Source organism: Mastomys coucha, unplaced genomic scaffold (assembly GCF_008632895.1).
Source record: "Mastomys coucha isolate ucsf_1 unplaced genomic scaffold, UCSF_Mcou_1 pScaffold23, whole genome shotgun sequence".
Lineage (NCBI taxonomy): Eukaryota > Metazoa > Chordata > Mammalia > Rodentia > Muridae > Mastomys > Mastomys coucha.
Window position 1 is genome coordinate 100047593 of NW_022196906.1, and position 18832 is coordinate 100066424.

General features: G+C 49.6%; 1 protein-coding gene across 2 annotated transcripts in view; it reads left to right on the forward strand.

Moving 5' to 3' along the window:
• The window catches only part of Poc1a (POC1 centriolar protein A), a 75677-nt gene that overhangs the window by 41707 nt on the left and 15138 nt on the right, over positions 1 to 18832 (forward strand). For both annotated transcript variants that reach the window (XM_031343980.1, XM_031343979.1), the window contains one exon: positions 10750 to 10893. In XM_031343980.1, the coding sequence (XP_031199840.1) occupies positions 10750 to 10893 (144 nt within the window). The remainder of the gene's footprint in view (positions 1 to 10749; positions 10894 to 18832) is intronic.

Below are 18832 nucleotides of genomic sequence, written 5' to 3' on the forward strand. Positions count from 1 at the left end.
AATGCAGGAAGGTCATAAGTTCGAGTCATCTTTGGCTACATAGCAATTTCAGGGCCAGACTGGGCTACATAAGACTGAGGTGGGGGTAGGATCAGGTGTCTTTTCACTTGAGTAAGGATATGAAAACTTACGTGCCCATGTGTACCATCCTACTGTCTGCAGACTCCTCCCCATAGTTCAGAGTCAGGTCAGGAGCAAGGGGACCTCCTGGACCCACTGTCCTTAGGAAGGCCCAACTCTTCCTGGAGTGGCTACATGGGCAAACTACTGCTAGGTGACCTGGGCCAGGCATTGGGTAGGATATGCTGGCCTTTGGAGCCCGCAGGGGCAGGGGAGAGAGGGGTGATGTAACTATAGTTCATTCTGCCATCTGCAACTTCATTTTCCAGGAAAGAAAGGCCATGAGACCCCATGGGACATAGCCTCCCTAGCAAGCATGGGGCACTGGCATCGGATTCTAGCTAATCTGAGGCCAACTGCCTCTGCTGTTTGGCTAGAGTCAGGCCTGGGTCTCTGTCTTGGCAGGTCTAGTTCACATACTTTTATGCTGTGCAAAATATGAATTAACGGAGCTTGGGAGTGATGCCTGGGGTATGGTCGGTGGCTCTGACACTCTCCATTGAACTAAGTGCAAGGAAAGTTTAAAATAGTCTAGTCTTTGTTCCCAGAGTTTTAAAATTCAACTCCAGTAGTTACAATGATCTGTCTTCAAGTGGATCTATAAATAAACTGCTACTGTTCCTCTGTCACCAAAGCTTCCGAGTCTTGCAGAGCCTCTCTGCGGCTCCTCTTCATTAGATGCCTCTCATCTGTAGGGCAGCTGCAGCCATCAGCAAGCCCGGCTGACAGACACATGGAGTTTGTAAAAACAGCAGCACATTCCCCTGGATTAAAAATCCAGTTTCCCCCAAATTAACTATGGAGGGAGAAATAGCAGCTTTGTATTGGAGAAACTTGGAGAAAGGACAGTGCTCCATAGAGCCACCACCTTTAAGTCCTGAATGCACAGACCCTGCAGGGTCAAATGCGTAACCTGAATTCAGTCACATGAAATATCAGACAAACACAAGTCGAGAAAATAACTGACTGGTATTGTTGGAAAGTATCCGTCATGGAGGCCTGGGGGACTGACGCAGATTGCAGGAGGCTGAATTAAACTTTATAAAGGATGGTGAAGGGGCCAGGCAGCAGGACCCCGAGGACCCAAGTGTGGAACCCCAGCACTCATGTAGAAAGCCAGGTATGGCAGCTCACACCTGTAACCCCAGTGTGACAGGGACAGAGATAGGAAGACACTAGCCGGCCAGGCTAGCTGAATCAGTGAGCTTCAGGTTCTATGGGAGACCCTTTATTTCTCAAAAAATAAAGTGGAGAGTAACTGAGGAAGTCAACCAGTGTTGACCTCTGTCCTCCACAGGTGTGTGCAACCACACACATGCATATACACACACTACACACACATATATACAACACACACACACACAAAAATCGATACTATTCTGTCTAAACTGAGGATTGGAGGCTATCAGCTGCAGAAACTGGTGAAACTCACATGACTTTGCTTAGCGGTGTTTTCCAGTGTTGCTCTCCTGATCTAGTGACTATGCTGTGGTTATGTAAGATGCTAACACAGGGGGTGGGGGGCAGGGAGTAATGGAAATTCTCTGTACTATATTTTGCAACTTTTCTATAAGTCTAAAATTAGTTCAAAGCAATTTAATCTTTTATTAAAAACCAACTACAGTCAACACTAGGGCTTTATTAGAATTCCTCATTTCCTTCCTCCCTGCCCTCCAGGCACTTGTTGTATGGAGCCTCGGTGTAGCTGTAGTGGACCTGACAGAATGTTTGTGGGGCTGATTTGAGCACAAGCTGGCCTGACTGGGACCCCTGTGTGTCCCAGGGGAGCACTCTTTCCCAGGAGGGAGTCTCTGCTTGGCCACATTGTTTCTTTTTAAAAAAAAAAGTTTCCTGTACCCTGACTACTCACCTTTATTCTGATTGTCTTCCTTAAATATTAACTCATTTTTAAGACTTTTGTTTGTTTGTTCAGTTTTTGAGATGGTCTCTTTAAGTAGCCACAACTGGCCTCTGAAAGCCAGACTGACCTTGAATTCTGAGAGCTACTTGCCTCTGCTTCTCACGTGCTGGAATTAAAGGGGAACCACTTCATCATGCCTGGCAAACACTTTATTTATTATGTGTGTGTGGTCTGCCACACTTGAATGTGGAGGTCAGAGGTCAACTTGCAGGGTCAGCTCTATTCACCACGTGTATCTCAGGGATCCAACTCAAGTCTCCAGGCTTGGTGTTGAGCTGAGCAATGTGAGGATGCTCCAGGGGCGTGTCTTACCTAAGTCCTAGCAGACTGTGTGAGGAAAGTGGGCTTCATGGGATGGCCCTGCCTCCTGAGGCTCTTGTAAACCAGTTATATGATGGGTGTGGCCAGTCGCTGTCTCAAGGCTTCCATTGGTTTAAAGTGCTTGGCTTTCTCAGTTTCATCTTGTTTCCTCACCCCTCACTTCTCCTGAGGGCAGAGGTGAACCCTGCCTGCCAGGGCATGCTCTCCCCTCTTTTGAAGACACTCCTAACCCCCACTCTGTGTGGAAAATGGTTGAAAACTTTTCCAGAGCCACGCCGGTTGTGGGTCCAGTAGTGGCTGTCTCAGCCCTGGGGCAAGCAGAGTCGGGTTCTGTGCTTTGCCTGTTTATCATTTGCTCTATGCCCACAGGCCTGAGAACAGCCCAGATGTAATGGAATCTCCCGCATTCCCTGCCTCTCTGAGGGCAATCAACATAAAAAGGTATACCATGTTGCCTTTTATCCCAAAACCCAGATTGCACTGGCCTATGTGGCAAGGAGGGCCTGGCATCAGTATGTTGATCAGGGCAGTGGATCCCTTGCTGTCTGTTTTAAAGACATAACACTCAATTTCCAAGCAGTGACAACCTATATAGAGTCAAGGTGTAGCTGGCTGGGACCTGGCTGGGATCTTTGGTTGTAGAGTATCCCATTCAGCCGTGAGGCTACTGTTTTGGCCTCAGACCTTGTATTTGTCTGTCCCTCAACTTAAGCATGACCCAGCGCCTTGCCCTCCCCAGAGCCTGGTGTGGGGAACAGGCATGTTCATAAGTCTAGAAAGCCAACAGCTGTAAGCAAACCCTAGGATCACACTTGGGCAAACATCGGCCAGACTGCCAAACAGTTAGATGCTTTCAAGAAACCAGAATTCCTCGTGGCTTCAGAGCTATGTTTAGAACCAGAAGTTTGTTCCCCTGTTGGATTCCAGGCCGGAACCGTAAATTACAAGACAAATAAGGGTATAGTATATCTAGTTTACAAATGTGTGTGATTTAAGAAGCTAGCCCTGCCTCTTCCGCATGAGAAGCAGGATGTGAGGCTGAGTCCAAGTGAGCTCTACTTTTTAATTCCCTCCCCAGGGCCTGGTTTAGCAAACCTGAAAGCAACTGTAACTTCTGAGAACAGTCAGTGGCCTGGGGTCAGGACAGAGACCTCTGAGCTCCTCTTGCTAAGTGAGTAGACTGCAGTGAAAGAGAAGAAAGTTGAAGAGATTTAACTATAGGGTGTGTGTGTGTGTGTGTGTGTGTGTATGTGTGTGTGTGTGTGTGTGTGTCTGTCTGTCTGTGTGTCTGTGTCTGTGTCCATCTAGTCCTTCTAGTGTGGCTCTCAGCCTTTCTTTGGAAACTCAGTGATATGCTTTGATGTGTTAAGTAGGCAGTGATCAGGCAGGCTGTGCAAAGAGGAAACTAGTGAGAACCCAGCCCTAGGTTACCCCATCCTCTCCATTCTGGTCCCATATGAAGCCATGGGTCAGTTCTTAGACACTGATCCATTACAGAGTTTTCATTTTAGGAGCAGGCTAGGCAGAGGCCAGGGTCCAGGGTGAACAATTAAAAGAGAAGGAGAAATGTGTACACTGGGCAACATTAATCATCCACCCACCTGCAGCTCCGCTCTGTTAGCTCAGCATCATCCAGTCAGATGGCAGGCACTTCTGGCTGTTTGACCACTGTGTGTGGTCCTTGCTTGATGCTTCGTGGATCCCTTGGTAGCTAAGGGCTGCTTGGGGAACTCTGCCCACGGGAGTGTACTTCTTCCTCTCTTCCACTGAGATGAGATGCTCTGCTCTACACATGTGGAAAATGGTGCCCATATTGATGGCAAGCCTCATGGGCCTCTCACTAGAGGCCTCAGCCTGCAGCTCAGGTCTTGGTGCTCCTCACCATGAGTGTGGAGTGGTAGTGATGGACTGACTGTCACCTGTGGGATGTGCTGGGCAGGTGGGCTCCTAGGGGCACCTAGATGTAACCATAGCTTTAGAGGGAGTTGATAGAGTTTTGAAATTACAATGGTAATATTCACCTTGAAGAAATGAGGAGTTCTGAGTTTTGTCAAACAGATCCAGTTAGGTAATCCCACACTCCAACACATGATCAAGATACAGAATATTTCATTTGTTTCAAAAAGTCTCCTTGTCTCTTTGTATATACAAACAACAGTAACTGACTTTTTTTTTTTTTTTTTTTTTTTTCCAGACAGGGTTTCTCTGTGTAGCACTGGCTGTCCTGGAACTCACTCTGTAGACCAGGTTGGCCTTGAACTCAGAAATCCGCCTGCCTCTGCCTCCCAAGTGCTGGAATTAAAGGCGTGTGCCACCACTGCCCAGCTCTAACTGACTTTCTTGTTGTAGGATTTTGTTTGTTTTTTGAGACAGGGTCTCACTATATAGGTTTGGCTGGCCTGGAACCTGCTATGCAAGCAGGCAGGCCTCAGACTCATAGAGACCTGTCTCTGCTGAGGTTAAAGGCATGAGCCATCTTGCACAGCTGTTGTGGGGTGGGTTTTTGGTTGGTTGGTTTTGTTTTTGAGGGTTTTTTTTGCATATATGTGTGAGTAACATGTAAACGTGTGGGTACATGGATATGCAGTTATGTGTGCACATGCTTGTAGAGTTTAACATTCAATTATGCACTGAACCCAGAGCTTGCTGATCCAGCTTGCCATCTTGCTCTTGAAATTCTGTCTCCAGCCCGAGTGCTGGGATTGCAGGTGGCCGGCCGGCACACCTGCTCAGCTCTGTGAGGCTCTGTGAGTACCATTCCAGCCCTTGCGCTTGCCTGCCAGGCCCTTTTACCCCTAAGCCATATCCCCAGCCCCACTCATTGAGTTTGCTGTCTGAGTTTGTACCTCTTAGAATTTATGTAAGTGGACTCATACAATTACTTACGCATTTGACCTGGTTTCTTCCAGCCGAATTATTTTGACATTGATCCATGCTGTTACATGTACAAGTAGTTCATACCTTTTATTACCGAGGAGGATTCAGTGGAGTAGATGCATCCCAGTCTGCTTACCTACCTGAGGGTAAACACCAGGTTATTTTCTGTTATTTGGTTGTTACAAACAACAACAATAAAGCTGCTATGAACTTTCATGTATGTATTTTCCATGGATATACGCTTCTGGTTTTCTTTTTTTTTAAGCTTTATTTATTTATTTTATGTATGTAAGTGCACTGTCTCTTTCTCCAGAGACACCAGATGAGAGCATCGGATCCCATTACAGATGGTTGTGAGCCACCATGTGGTTGCTGGCAATTGAACTCAGGACCTCTGGAAGAGCAGCCTATGCTCTTAGCCACTGAACCATCTCTCCAGTCCTGCTTCTGTTTTTCTTACAGTGTATGGCAAGAACATATAATGGGCATAATACAAAGCTTATACTAGTATAAGCCTTTAAACAACTGTATAACTGCTGTGGGCCCCCATGTTAGTCTTACACGGTACAGGGGTCAGACCGAGGGCCTTGTGCGTGCTGGGCAAGCACACTGAGCTGTGTCCCTGACCTTTGCCCTTTTGGAGGCTGGCAAGACAGTTCTTTCTTGTAAAAAATTTATATGTATGATGTGTTACCTGCATGTGCATACATGCCTTGTGCCTGAGGGGATCAGAAGAGGGTACCAAATCCCCTGGAACTAGAGTTAAGAGTGGTTATAGGCCACACTGTGTGGTGCTAGCAACAGAACCCAGATTCTCTGGAAGAGAGGAAAGCTTGGTTCTCTTAGGTTATTCCCTTTTTCCTTCTTAGAGTAGGATTGCTGCTTTTCCCCAACTCCTAGTATCCTAGGCCCTGTGTATAGTCAGCCAGCCTAGAGACCAGCCGGGAAATCCACCCAGAGTGAGGTTTGTTTTAATGAGAGTTTTTTGGGTTTTTTGTTTTGTTCTGTTTTGAGACAGAGTTTCTCTGTGTAGCCCTGGCTGTCCTGGAACTCACTCTGTAGACCAGGCTGGCCTTGAACTCAGAAATCTGCCTGCCTCTGCCTCCCAAGTGCTGGGATTAAAGGCATTCGCCACCATTGCCCCGCTTTAATGAAAGTTTATGGGCTGACCCCTTGTGTGCCTGGTTGACTGGGAGAGAGATTTTAATGCACCCCTGCTGCGTATGAAGGGCGGAGCCCATGGTGGCACATGACAAGGAGCTGAGGGAAGAACCCTGGCAGACACCCTTTAAACGTGCTGTGAGAGCCTAGAGTCCTACTCCAGGGTGGCCTGAGAAGAGGCCCCACAGGTCCCAAGAGGAGTTTCCACATCTTTTTTGTGGGTTGGTATTAAGATAATATTTGATGTAAACGGCATAGTATAAAACTGAACCTGTGGCCTGATCTTGGTGGGGAGTTTACTTATGATGCACTGGATTATTCGTTTCTTTTCTTCTGCTGTGGGAAAGTACCTAACAGAAGAAGGGAAGAGAGCAAGGTTTATTTCAGCTCTGCCTGGCCCACTCAGTTCATTTTATTCAGCCTGGGACCACAGCCTGTGGGATGTTGCAACCCACATTCAGGATGGGTCACTCCTCCTCTGTTAAAGCTTTGAAAACTCCTGACAGTCAAGACCAAAGGTGTGTGCCCTGACGACTCCAAGAGTAAGGATCACTGGCAGTGGTGGTGCACGCCCTTAATCCCAGCACTTGGGAGGCAGAAGCAGGTGGATTTCTGAGTTCGAGGCCAGCCTGGTCTTAAGTGTCACACCCAAGAACCACTGTGGCCTCTAGGATGCTTCATGTTAAACTGTGATCTTTGCTCCTCCACACTGCTATTGCATGTGCATCTCCATGACTAGGGCTCTGCTGCATTGGCACTTAGCTTTCCTATGTCTGCTTCTGTCTTGAATGCTGAAGTGCAGGCGAGTTGACAGCAGAGCTGTTGTCCCTTCGCTGCAATGCAGATACTGGAGAGGTTTTGTCACAGGGATTTCACTGCCCCTGTGGGTTGGGACCTTCCAGGCATCAAGTATTTGTGGAGGGCTTCTGTTCTCACCTGGGCAGGCATTTCAGGATAAACAGGGGAGGCAGTGATGCAGAAACGGTTAGGCCCAGAGGAGCTGCTGCCCTCCACAAAGATACTAAGGAGACAGTGCACAAACAAGTCCAGCTGTAGCCAGTTTCACTTGTCACCTGTCACAGACTGCCTGATACCCAGGAATTTGTGCTTTGAGGTTAGATCCCAGCAGAATGGTTTTGAGAATGTACGTAATGTGCCAGAGTGATCTTTCCTGAGAGAACACTTAGACTGAAAAATAATAAAACCACCCGTACCGTGAAGGAGCCTCGAGGAGTTAGTGAGGTGACAGTGGATCGGGCTCGCAGTAGCTGGCCAGTAAACACCTCTGGCCAGCCTCGGTACGGCAATACTGGCCTTGCTTCTTTTGAGACAGGATGGCCCAGACCATGGCCTTCAGTTCACTTTGAAGCCCAGGCTGGCCTCACATTTGTGATCCTCCTGCCTCAGCTTCCCAAGTGCTGGGGTTACAGGGACCATGCATAGCTTCCGGAAGCCCCAGATCCTTTTTAATTGTTTTCCTTTTATTTTCTTATTATATTTTTATTTTTACTGTTTTTTTTTTTTTTTAAATTAATCCTACCACTCAGGAAGCAGGTAGATCTCTATGAGTTCAAGGCCAGCCTGGTCTATAGAATGAGATCTGGTACAGCCAAGGCTACACAGGAAACCCTATCTCAAAAAACTATATATATATATATATAGTTTGTTTAAACTGAGTGTGTGAGTGCACAGTCCGTGTGTAGTGTCACATGCTCATGGAGGGTAGAGGACAACGTGTGTTTGTCAGTTCTTTTCTTCTGCCATGGGTTTGGGTTTGTGACTGAACTCAGTAAGCCCTTGTCCTCATCCCACCACCCCATATGTCTCCACATGTAGCCCAGGCTACCCTGGAATTCACAGCCCTCTTGTCTTAGCCTCCAAGTGCCAGGGTTTGCATTTCTTTCCTCAGTTTCCTTTGTTGTGACATGAAGACAGCCCATATTCCATGGTCTCCATGGGAACACAATTCTCTCCTGAACCCACTTCTCCAGCTCGGAGCGCCACGGCTCCAGTCTTTGCTGCTCCCGCGCGGATCTGCTCAGCTTTGGCACAGAAGGAGATTGCTAAAGTTGGCACTCACTCCCCACCCCCACCTCATCATCCCCAGTTCCCAGAAGCTCAGTTCAGCACTGGCAGCTTCCGGCCTGCTCTGTAGAAACACTCAGAATTTCCATTCCCTCCTCCTGGGCAGCAGGCAGCAGGCAGCACTAGTCTGGCCGTCCCCAGGAAGATGCCTGCTGTCAGGACAGAATGCCTGTAACCTTCTCAGTTGTCTGTTCTGGTGGGTCCACAGTTCTCCTGCCTCGGGGAAGAATGTGTCTGTCTGAAAGGAGTGAGCAGGGGCACAAGGCTTGATGGTGACTTCAGGTGACCCCATTTTACAGATGAGAAGGTAGAGGTACTAGCTAGAGTGATGGAGCCAAGGCCTCTGCAGCTTCTCATTCCTCACCTGTGGCAGAAGCACCTGAGCCAGGAGAGCACTGTGCTGGGTCCAGGCTGCCTTGGCAAGACTGGTAGGCTTCTAAAGTGTTTCCTTATGGATGGGCTTCTGGGTACATTGATTCCAGGAATAGAAGAGCCCCGGTCCTGACAGCCAAGAGCTTAGGAAATGATCACATCACACAGCAGGCATGTCAACAGCGGGCATGTGGTCACGACACCAGGTTCCTTCTCAAGAATGCCCCTCTGGCTCATGTCTCACACTCCAAGTTCTTTGGCCACCAGAGCTGGCATTTTTGAAGTTCACATCAATATGTCCTTGAGAATTTGTGGTTTATAAGATCAGAACTCTTTCCTAGTAAAGAGAAACACTCAGGTAGAGTCCACGTGCTGAGCTGCTGTGCATCCCTTTGTCATTTAAACCCTCTCCTGCATCCATTCTTTCCAAGGACTGTGACGTAATCCAGGTGAGCATGCCTAGGCCAGATCATCCTCCACGGTTGGGATGACACCGAGGGGAGATGTGAACAGTCAGCTGATTGCGAGTCTACAGGCATCCCAGTGCTGTCAGGGCTGGGAGGTGTCCTAGCTTGAGTCCCAGTTGGCCCCAGTACACTCCACTGCCTACGGCTCTGGGAGGTGGGCAGCTTCTGGGTGCAGTAGGTGCAGCAGGCTTAGCTCTGTGGTATATGGTGGTCCACAAGCTTTGAGCCTAGTGATGTCCTGGATTTGTGGGGAAAGGCGTGGTGAGTACAGCGAGCCCCTGAACAGGTAGCACCGATGCGTCTGCTTGTGTGCTAGCCCTTGTTTTGGAGATGAAGTGGCTAGAGGAACAGGGTGGGAAGGAGGAGGCCCAGGTATGCCAGGGCAGAGGAGCTCCTGCTGGGGAGGGCAGGTACTTTTAGCAGAGGGAGAGGGTAGGCAAAGCGTCCATAGAGAGGGAAATACCGCGTGAGTGCCAGGGCACAAGCAAGAGAGGGTGTGGAAGGAGGTGGGTTGGATTGGACAGAGCCCTGGGGGTGACATGGTACATCTGGAATGTCCACTCGACACGTGTGGGTCATCAAAGCTTGGGAACTGACCCAGAGCATGGGCCACCAATATTGCATAGTGGAACTGCAGGATTGGGACTATGTCATCTGCTAAGCTGCCTCTGGGCAATCATGCTCGGGGAATCCTGCTCCATCCATGCAGGCTGCCTCCTGGGGCAGGAGGAACCTTCCTCTGAGTACAGAGGGGGGCTCTCCTTTTATAACTTCGAGGCCTAGTCACCCTTCAAGTCATAAAAACCCAGGTGCCTCCCATTCCTGGAGTCCTGTTTGAAACAAGCCAGCTGTGGCTGTCCTGTGGGTTCTGGCTCCTGCTAGCCATCTGGGCACAGCAGTCACACAGAGATCCTTGTTTTTCCAGGGGATCTGGGGCAGGGCAGGGGTTGGAACATCCCCTCTCATTTCTGGGCCACAGCTGCTAGGCTGTTGGGAGGGCAGAATTGAAATCAGGCTGTCTGGGAGAAGAGGGACTTCAGGGCTTTGTAGCCTTCATGGTCTGGCTCCTCCAAGAAGCATCCTGGTTGGTGCCTGAGAGAAGAGTTGCAAGCTGGAGCAGCCTCCCTGAGGACCTCTGAGACCTGAGGGTACCCTGAGTACCCAGGGTTCCACCTGCCCCTGTGCCCAGGCCCTATCCAGTATAGACTGCCAGACACTCAACTCCACTTCTCCTGCTGTGAAAGATGGGCATGTGGACCTCGGTATGTGGAAGAGGTCCGTGTCCTGCCCCTGCTGTGCCCTGCTGACATGGAAGCCATTTCGTCAGCTCTCCTGGCTTCTCAGATAATCCTCTGGAGATGGTCCTCTCTCTTTGTTTCCTCAACTACTAAATGGACTGAGGGCCTGGTCTCTTTCTGTCTTTAGCCAGAAATGGATTTGCCTGTCCCACCAGGCAGAGGCAAGAGTCTGGAGTCAGTTCAAGGCGAACCCCAGGAGCCCGTCAGTATGCCCCAGACACTGACCAGCACACTCGGGCACATCGTGGGCCAGCTGGACATCCTCACACAGGTAGGGCCTGATGGGACTGCACCCCTCAGCTGCATTGCTTGGTGTCTGCACCGCTTGATGCTGGTTGGCTGGTATTGAGTTTTGTTCTAATGAGCCAGGGTCACCTTGAGTGGCCTAGGCTGACCTTGAACTGGAGGCCCCCTTACTCCAGCCTCAGCACTGCCGTCATAGGTGTGTGTCTGTCGCCATCCCCAGCAACTGCTGGGCTTTTAAAGACAAGCTCAGAGTGCCTCTGTGTTTCTCATGGATCATGTCCTTCACTGGATCAAAGGCATGGTACCTGTCTTGTTATGATTTCTATTGCTGTGATGAAACACCATGACCAAAAACCAAAACAAGTTGGGTGGAAAGGATTTATTTGGCTTACCCTTCCACGTTGTAGTTTGTCATTAGAGGAAATCAGGACAGGAACTTAAAACGGGGCAGGAACCTGAAAGCAGGAGCTCATGCAGAGGCCATGGAGGGGTGCTGCTTACTGACTTACTCAGCCTGCTTTCTTATAGAAGCCAGGACCACCAGCCTAGGGGTGGCTCCACCCACGGCGGGTTGGATGCTTCCCTCATCAATCACTAAAAAAATGTCCTAGAGGCTGGTCTGGAGCTTGATCTTATGAAAGCATTTTCTTTCTTTTTTTTTTTTAAGATTTTATTTTATTTTATTTTATTTTATGTATATGAGTGCACTGTAGCTGTACAGATGGTTGTGATCCACCATGTGGTTGTGGGATTTGAACTCAGGACCTTCAGAACAGCAGTCAGTGCTCTTACCCACTGAGCCATCTCGCCAGCCCCATGAAAGCATTTTCTTAATTTAAGTTCCATCTTCCCAGATTACTCTAGCTTGTGTCAAGCTGACATAAAACTAGCCAGCACAGTGGCTTATACCTTTGGTTTTAGCTCTGGGGAAGCAGAGGCAAGTGGGTATCTGTGAGTTTGAGGCCAGCCTGTTCTATAATAAGTCTTAATAAGTTCCAGGCTGGCCAAGGTTACATACATAGTGTGAGATTCTGTCATTTAAAATAAATAAATGAAGTGTTTCTGTGAGTGTAAAAGGGGGTGGGGGTGAGAATGGGCCTGGTTGCCAACTGACGTTAATGAAATATCAGTGTCTTTCTTCCCTGGGATTCTGATTGATGGAGCTATGGAAGCCCCATCCACGAAACTCCAAAATCACCACACAGACCCCTGCCAGAGTCTCCCAGCCTGGTGTGGCTGGGTCACAACAGTGCTGTGATGTGAGAGAGATACTGTTCATTCACGCCGTTCTCAAGTCTGGCTTTGAACTCCGTGCCATCCGTGCTTTTCCCAGGTGCCCTTCGGATGGCCCCTTTAGTGCTTTAAAATCCGGTGCCCTGATTGTAATGCCCAGGTGGTCAGGGTGCTGACCTTTGCTATTTTGGTAAGGGTTAGCAGATTGGAATGTCTGCAGAGTGCACTTGCCCGATTCGAGGTATCTGCTGCGTAAATGTCTACTATTGCCTCTGGTCTTCATCAGTGAGGTAAATGTGGGTCCTACTCTTGGAAGCTTAACTTACAGTGGCAACTTGCAACTTACAGCATAGTACTTTCAGTGAGAGCAAAGTACCCCAACAGGGGGTGGAGGCTGGCTGCACTGCGGTTGCCCAGAGGAGCTTCTCATCTGAGGGAAGCCCTGACAGAAGAGCAACCTGCCTGTGGAGGAACCAACCCAGGATAGCTGACATGTGGCACAAGGGAGCAGTGGGCAAGGCAGTGTTGAAAGATCCTCTGTATCCCTGGTGCCGTGGCTTTAGATGCCTGGCAGGAACCCTACAGTCCCGACATCCTATGCTAGCTGTTAGTTAACAAGGCTGTAGGACAGCCTGCTAGGAAAGGCTGTAAAATCGGGAAGAGGCAGAGCTACCTCGTTCATTCCTACAGGAGGACTGCGGAAGACAGCTAATAGAAAGGAGCTGAAGCAGCCTGCTATCCCTTCCCAGACTCTAAACCCTGGGCTAAGGGAGAAAAGCCACTCCACATTTTGTCACATCATTGTTAGAATGTCAACCTTGGGCCCACAGATGGAGGCACCCACGGGAGAGGCTGACAGGCTGAGTGTCAATGTTGTGGGACTCCAGAGCACAGTGTACAGACATTCTGGGAAGCCCATTAACCCCTGAGAAGAAAGAAAGCCTTCTCTGAAGAGGTGTGAGCAGTGTGCCAAGGTCTTAAGATGAAAAACCCACTTGAAGCCTGATAGAAACTGCCTCATGTTCTCACAGCCTCTTCAAGTGAGAGGTCAGGGGAGGTGGAGTCCTTAGGACTTTACAGGATAAAATTGGAAGTTAAGTCTGAGAAGACAGCTAAAAATACAGGAGTATAGCACGGAAAACACTTCCCGCTGCTGACTCGGGTACACGCGGAAGGCTGCCCGTGTTAGCAGTCAGGAGTACGATAGTAGCTTAGTAAGAAACTCGTATCGTAGAGTAGAAGTGGCCTGCAGCTGGGTGTCAGGAGGTCATACCTGATACTGGTCTCTTCACAACTCCATGGTGGCCTTCTCCTCTGACAGTGCCCATGTGTTCCTTGGTACCGAGACGTGAAAAGGGTTGCCCTTGGACCCACTGTGTCTTGAGGAAGCTCAGATTCCTTAACGCCCCACACAAGGCCATGAGGCTCAGCCCTCTTTTCTACATGGCACATTTGAGTCCCTCAGACCGTGTGCTCTCTGGAGGCCTGGTCCTAACTGAACCAGCCCTCTCCTGCTGCTGAGCCTGGGAAGCCACTGCCATTTTCCTTTTCAAGTGTCTTGTTGAGCAGGACTCCCTGTTTAGTCTGTGCGTGCTGGCCTTGGGTGGTACCCCTTCAACAGTTACTCCTCACTGCGTACTTAGTCCTAAAGCTCTGTGAGCTCTGGCCACCTCAGCACTGACTGCTGCTTCCGTGGTATTTGTGCGGTGCGAGCAGACTTACTGCCCTTTTCTCCTCTCAGGAAGCTGCTTCCTCAGGGCCTCCTAGAGGGAGGTGGTACCTCTTGGGTTACTTACACTTCTGTCCTGCAGAGCATCCTTCCAGGGAAAGCCATGCTATTGCTGTATAGTAGACAGGGATGGTCTCTGAGTGAGTCATGGGTCCTCCAGTACCCCATTACAGAGGACCCTAGGCTTTTTTTTTTCTTTTCTTGACTTGTTTTGGTTTGTTTGTTTGTTTGTTTGTTTGTTTGTTTTGGAGACAAGGTTCTCTATGTGGTCTTGGCTGTCATGGAACTTGCACTATGCATCAGGCTGGCTTCAAACTCACAGAGATCTGCCTATCTATGCCTTCCAAGTAGTGGGATCAAAGATATGCAACACCACCACAACCCAGCTAGTGCCGTAGCTTAAAGCTGAAATCGTAGTTCACCCTGGCAATTCTGGCACTTGGAATGCTGAGGCAAGAAGATCAACAGTGTAAGGCCAACCTGATCTACAAAAAATATAAACAAACAGAACCTGCCTTCTTAGTCAACAGTCTGTCTGGGTGTGCAGCTCTGTGGGGCAAGACAGCCTCTGTGGATGTTTGTGGTCTGTTTACCTCCAGTCTGAGGGACAGATACAAATCCCCAGTCCTCTCCAGGGTGACACTCTGCCCCAAGCAGCCCTATAAAGAAAAGTCCTAAAGTCAGGAAACTAAGCACCCCTCCCATATCCCCAGGGCTGAGTCTGTCTGGCTTCACTACAGCTTCGCATGGTGCTCTTAGGACAACCTACGTCTCCTGGAGGTCTAGAGTGCAATGCTGTTCCGGCACCCACTCTCCAGGTCTCTGGGAATATGAAATATGCCCACCTGTGGAGCTCATCAAGCAGCGCACAGCCGGGCTTTGTACTCTCGTCATGTCAGGAGCTGTCCCTGCTGTTCCCACTGCTACAACCCAAGGCTTGCTGGGGCCAGAGCCTTCTGTATGACAGCACCACAAACTTCCTCCAGTCTTCTACTGCCTCCTGAAGCTAGACCTTCCCAGGCCCAAGAGAGCAAGTTCTCAGTTCTTCCAGTAGCAGGGATGGTTCCCCTGGGCACACTCACTGAGCCCATTCTGTTTGCCCTGTGTGAAGCCCATCCCTGAGAAGCCTCCATGACTGGAAGTGACGTCAGAGCCAGGCTTTCACAGGGAGCAGGCAGCTGGGGCCATTGCAAAGGCTAAGAGCTGTGCAGAAGGAGCCCAGTCAAGGCATGGAGGCTTTGGGTCCTCTGCTGGGGTTACGGAAAAGCAGCCCAGGAGTGATGGGATGCTGAAGAGAGAAAGCAGAGCTGGAGCCTGGCCTAGCAGGAGCTGGAGGTGTGTGTGTGTGTGTGTGTGTGTGTGTGTGTGTGTGTGTGTGTGTGTGTGTGAGAGAGAGAGAGAGAGAGGGAGAGAGAGAGAGGGAGACAGAGACAGAGACAGAGACAGACAGACAGACTTCAGCAAGAGGCAGAGCTGTCACAGGCTTGCTCCTGGGAGGCAACTTCCTAAAACCTTGGAGCCAGACTTGACTGCAGGTGGAGGAAATGGATGATGAGATCATCAAAACTGGGGCTCTAGCCTCCCAAGTCAACAAGATGGCCACCGGAGTCAAGAGGCCTTGTAGGCCCTCAGATTCCCAGCTGCCCTTGTGGTTTGTGCTGGGTCAGAAATCAGTTCTTTAGCCCCACATTGGAGTTGAGCTGGTTTTACCTTGTAGAGGATCCCATGTTTATTTTTTTGGTTGTGAGCCTAGCCTCTAACCGCTGAACCATCTCTCCAGCCCGGATCCCATGTTTATAAAATGCACACATTAATTTTCAAAAGTGCACTTATGAGCCAGGTGTAGTGGCGCATGCCTTTAATCCCAGCACTTGGCATGTGGATCTCTGAGTTCAAGGCCAACCTAGTCTACAGATTGAGTTCTAAGACAGCCAAAGCTACATAGAGAAACTCTGTTGGGGGCAGGGGGCATCTATAAGAGGAACACAGCTTTTGAAATGACCTTGCAAGGTGTGGGACCATTTGCTCCGTTTCTTCCTGTCTGTATTTTCCCAGTCGGCCACAGTCTTCTGCCTGGCCTGACCTTTCAGGTCTCCTCAGATTGTTTCGGATGGACGTCCCTGAGCGTGCACATCCTGGTACTTGGCTGGAGCCAACAGCTCTTCCTGGGCTCCCTCTGCACCCTCACTTGAGCCTTTGGATTTCATAGAAGTTAGTGTCTGTCTAGGTGTGGGTAAGGCCTCACTAATGGCTTCCCCTGGATCCAGCCTGGATCCACCCAGCTTGTGTCTTTGGCAGGAAGCAGATAATCCTGATTAGCCACTGTGGGCAGAGCATCCCTGCATCCCTTGCTAAACAGTTTGGGTGGGATTTGGGATGTCTTCATCAGGAGTTTCCTGCAGAACCAGCGAGCTGTCTCACCCAGTAAAGCATTTACTGTGCACACCTGCCCGTCTTTGACCCCTGAAACCCACGTAAAGCTGAGGGGAAACTGATGCCTCAGGGTCACTGTCTGACCTCAGTACACGTGCTGTGGACTTTGTGCACCTTCCTTCACTAATAAATAATTTAAAAAAAAGTTTGAGGCTAAGAGATGGCTTAGCTGCTAAGAGAGTTTAAGTACAAAGTGCTGGGACATAGGTAGTGCTTGCCCAGCATTCACAGCACTCTCATTTCACTTCCACTACTGCCCACTGAAACCATTTCCTCTAGAACAAACTTGACCTTCCTGAAGGGCAAAGCCACAGTTCTTGCTTAGGGCTCTGTAATCAGAACCCAGAAGGCTAGCCCCTGAGGCCATCTGCCCAGAACACACACGAGCACACACATGCACACCATCTCTCTCCCTCCCCACACACTCCCACCCCCGAATGTGCTCTATGTGTAGGAGAGCTCATTCTTTTGTTTGTTTGGTTGGGGTTTTTGTTTGTTTGTTTGTTTTTCAAGACAGGGTTTCTTTGTGTAGGCCTGGCTGTCCTGGAACTCACTCTGTAGACCAGGCTAAGCTCGAACTCAGAAATCCACCTGCCTCTGCCTCCCAAGTGCTGGGATTAAAGGCGTGCGCCACCACTGCCTGGCAAGAGCTCATTCTTACTGTCCCTGTGAGGCTTCACTTGGGGCTTCACTTGCTCTTCTGCTGAGCTCATAGAGGATCTGATCCTAGCTGGATGCCATCCATGCATAGAGTAGCCAGGATTCTTCTGCTTCATTCATACCCACCAAGTATGGAGAAAGTCACTGAACAAGCTGCCTGCCTGTCAGATGCCTCAGCACATCCACTTTCCTAGATTTGAAGGCAACTGGATGTCTTGGACCTTGATATAATTCCTGTGGCCTCAGTTTCCTTCCTCCCTTCCTTCCTTCATTTCTCCCCCCCACCCCCCGCAACCTTTCCCCCCCACACACACACACACCTGAGACAGGGTTTCTCTGTGTAGTCCTGGCTGTCCTGGAATTCGCTCTGTGGACTAGGCTGACCACAAACTGAGAGATCTACCTGTGTCTGCCTCCTGAGTGCTGGGTATAGCTAAACCTACTAGGATCCTTGGTTAACTAGTAACCTGGACTGGGGCGGCTGTGGTAAAGCCAGCAGTTTCCAGTGTTGTACGTGGCACTGTGGGACAGCCCTGTGAACCTATAGCCTGGGAACAGCAGGAATGGCCGTTCAAGTTCAGGAGTCCTATGAGCTACCAGGGAACTGCAAGTGTCTGGGGGCCGGAGGGGTGGTGCATAGAAGGTGACAGTGGCACTGGGGGGAACAGCAGGAATGGCCGTTCAAGTTCAGGAGTCCTATGAGCTACCGGGGAACTGCAAGTGTCTGGGGGGTGGAGGGGTGGTGCATAGAAGGTGACAGTGGCACTGGGGGGAACAGCAGGAATGGCCATTCAAGTTCAGGAGTCCTTAAGCTGCCAGGGAACTGCAAGTGTCTGGTGGGGGGGGGGGTTGCACAGAAGGTGACAGTGACACTGGGGTGAAGCTGTTGATCCTGGACTAAAGCATCCAGGGCCAAGATTGAAGTTCTCAAAGATGTACACTTCTCATGCAGTTGTTCTTAGAATCCAGTTTCTGCAGGAGCCTGGGAGACCCCTGTGAGAAGGCCCAGCCAGTATTTATTAGTTTTCTCTTAGACATCAACAGCAACTAGCTTGGGGAAAGTGTAGGTATTTCTTCTTTCTTTCTTTCTTTCTTTCTTTCTTTCTTTCTTTCTTTCTTTCTTTTCTTTTTTCTTTTTTTTGGGTATTTTCGAGACAGGGTTTCTCTGTATAACCCTGGCTTCCTGGAACTCACCCTGTAGACCAGGCTGGCCTCGAACTCAGAAATCCGCCTGCCTCTGCCTCCCAAGTGCTGGGATTAAAGGCGTGTGCCACCACCGCCCGGCCCTTTTTTTTTTTTTTTAAGGTTACCTTCTTTAAAGTTTTGGGGTTTTTTTAAAGATTTATTTTATTTATTTTATGTGTATGAGTACACTGTAGCTGTACACATAGCCGTGAGCTATCATGTGTGTGGCTACTGGGAATTGAACTCAGGACCTCTGCGGGCCCTGTTAGCTCCGGCCCCACTCACTCCGGTCCCACTCACTCCTGCCCCACTCACTCCGGCCCCACTCGCTCGGACGGAATTCACTGTAGCTGTCTTCAGATGGACCAGGAGAGGGCGTCAGATCTTATTACAGGTGGTTGTAAGCCACCATGTGGTTTACTGGGATCTGAACTCAGGACCTTTGGAAGAACACTCAGTGCTCTTACCAGCTGAGCCATTTCGACAGCCCTCTTCCTTCTCTCTTAAGATCTATTTATTTTAATTTTATGTGTATGGGTGTTTTGTTTGCTTGTATGTCTGTGCCCCATGTGTCTGGTGCCCATGGAGGCCAAAAGAAGTCATCAGACCCTCTGGAACTAGAGTTATAGATTATTGTGAGCTGCTATGTGGGTGCTGGAAACCAAACCTAGATCCTCTGGGAGAGCAGCCTTAGTGGCTGACCTCTCTCTAGCCCTGCAAAAGA